This window comes from Apis dorsata, unplaced genomic scaffold, assembly GCF_000469605.1.
Source record: "Apis dorsata unplaced genomic scaffold, Apis dorsata 1.3 scaffold_51, whole genome shotgun sequence".
Taxonomy (NCBI): Eukaryota; Metazoa; Arthropoda; class Insecta; order Hymenoptera; family Apidae; genus Apis; species Apis dorsata.
In genome coordinates this window covers 184,140-186,682 of record NW_006263352.1, presented here as the reverse complement: position 1 = coordinate 186,682, position 2,543 = coordinate 184,140, and the positions used below count along the sequence as shown (strand labels likewise).

Genomic DNA, 2,543 nt, shown 5'->3' with positions numbered 1-2,543 from the left:
TATATATATATATATATATATATATATATATATATTTGGCATACAATACTCGTTATTGTATCGACAGCTCGCATAAACAACTGCATAAACGTTGACATCGTTCTTTCTCGTGCAATATTTTTCCTTCCGCTCTCGTCTCCTCGATTATCGTCGAGGTAATAAAACGTGCTCATTTTAAATGGAACGAAATTCACTTGAAATTCATTTCGATCGAAAGTCACAGTTCTCCACGATTAATTCGACGACGACGACGACGAGGACGAGGACGACACGACACAACGATTCGAGAAACACCGGAAGTTGCCGCGATCGTACACGTAACGCGCGATTTTATCTTTTGCGCCGCGGCAAACTGATCCATTAACCTGGAACGCGAAACCTATACCTTTTTTCCGTCTCCGTCTCGTACGACTCTTCGATATCGTCGAATATGCGCAAAATACGGATCGAAACAAAGATTAAACGCGTTAAATTGATCTAACACGGTTAAATTGATTTATTGTTTATTATGCGCGCGCAACGTACAGTATGAATGCATGTTGCGTGGAACGACGAGCGTGTCCTTACAGGAAGCGAACGGTACATAAAACTCTCGTTGTTTAACTCTCGACGATTCGTCGATCGTAGGAATATTTGTTTCGTTAAAGAAAAATGATGATAATCGTTTGCTAATTGTTTTACAGAATGGTGGTGTACAAAAGGCGGCATTATTACGTACCGGGGCCGTCCACGATGCCGAACAAGAGAAAAGTAATATCGCCGAGTGGGAATCTTTACCGAAAGAGGATCGCTTACACCGAGCTCAAGGACATGAACAACTATTGACGACCGTTGCTCTTTTAGAGAGCCCAAGCTTCAAGTGCGAAGCGACCGTTGAAGCGCGATAATGGCACACGAGGGGCGAGACGAAGAGAGGACATGTAAACAAACACTTGGTCGAACTTGCTTCTCGTTATTATTACTTCAACTGCCGTGATCGCGATCATCGGTCGTGAATCGACCAAACACTGTGCAAAACTCGCCCGATATTTTGCTCTCGCGCAATTCGATCGTGCACTAACCGCGTGTATACCACCACCACCACCACTACCACCACCACCAGTACCATCACTACTATTACTACTACTATTTAGTAGAATTTTTCCACTCGCGAACGATTATTCTCTTCGAATGATCGCGATTCGCGCGGGTTCCCCAGACGTCTCTTTTTTTTTTTTTTTTTTTTTTTTCTTCGTTTTCGATAAATCGATTGTACGCGTTTTCGATTAGCGAGGAAGCGGGGAAGGTGATACGGTGAAACGGCGACACGGTGATACACGGTACCGACTCGTTCCTATTGATCGTCGTGTTTTGAACCGACGACAGCTTCCTTCTTCCCTCCCTAACTTTCGGAAACACGCGCGGCANCCTCCCCCCTCCACCTCGACGCATCCGGCCTAATCACACCTGATCACATTTTTCTCCACTGCGATCGCGTGCTGGACGACACCGATCGAAATCTCGATATCGAGTTCAACGATTAGAAGAGAGAAGGATTAGCGGACGATCGAGGAAATCGATAATAATCTCGTAGCAACGAGATCGCGCTTTTTACGTCGCGTTGTGTATGGACGAGCGATCGTCGTTTAAATGACCGATCGTCGATTCGAGATGTATAGGTAACAAATTTTCGATAAAAATCTTGTATTTTTTCGGATATTTTTGTATAAGATAAATCCGTTTAACCGCTTCCGCGATTTAGTCAAAATCGACACTGACGATGGCGCACCGTTCGCCGTCTCGTAATATAATTCTCCTTTGTTCGTCGATACGAGGAAACGACTCTTTATATAATTATCCGTATTCGCGGACGATTGCGGGAATAAAATAAGTAAGGGGAAAAAAAAAAAAAATGGAGGATCGAACGGTTCGCCGATCGTTGATCAACGAGCAAACATTTGCGTTTTTCATGATTTTTCGACAATGTTCGAAGCACCGTTACTTTTATCGTGGACAATGCGAGATACGTACGTATAAATATAGATAAATATAGTTAGTTAATTAGATAGATAAATGAATAGATTAGTTAGAGAATTTTGTGTTACAAATGTGAACGAATACGCGCCGTTCGTTTTGCATTGAAAGCGAATCAATTAAGTAATAAATAATGGTCGGTAGAGAATCAATATCGCGGTATTTCGTTGAACGCTACGAATGATGAAATTTGAACCTGGATTACGTCCAGAGGACGAAAACGGTACGCTCAAATACAAGTTTCTCGTTATCTACAAAATATCATTTCTATGTATTCGTATGCGTATCCCGAAATCTTTATGCGAGGTCACGATATCATCTGTTGTGTACATATATATATATATATATGTGTGTATATATATATATATTGCGATCAAATTAATTTGTTATTTTGACGTTTTCATCAACGATGATAGAAACTCTAGTTATCTCGTTCGTGCAGGATATCATTCGCTGTTATTTTTCAGCCAATGAAACGGGCGCCAATTTTGACAAGCAGGATCTTAGAGAAAACTGTCGCCGCGATTTGT

At 41.7% G+C, this 2,543-nt stretch overlaps 1 protein-coding gene across 1 annotated transcript in view; it reads left to right on the top strand.

Moving 5' to 3' along the window:
- The window catches only part of LOC102679093 (trehalase-like), an 8,016-nt gene extending 7,098 nt beyond the window's left edge, over positions 1-918 (top strand). Inside the window, exons 5-6 of the mRNA XM_006608985.2 lie at positions 265-311; positions 684-918. Of these exons, the coding sequence (XP_006609048.2) occupies positions 265-311; positions 684-825 (189 nt within the window). The 3' untranslated portion in view covers positions 826-918. The remainder of the gene's footprint in view (positions 1-264; positions 312-683) is intronic.
- The last annotated feature ends 1,625 nt before the right edge of the window (positions 919-2,543 follow it).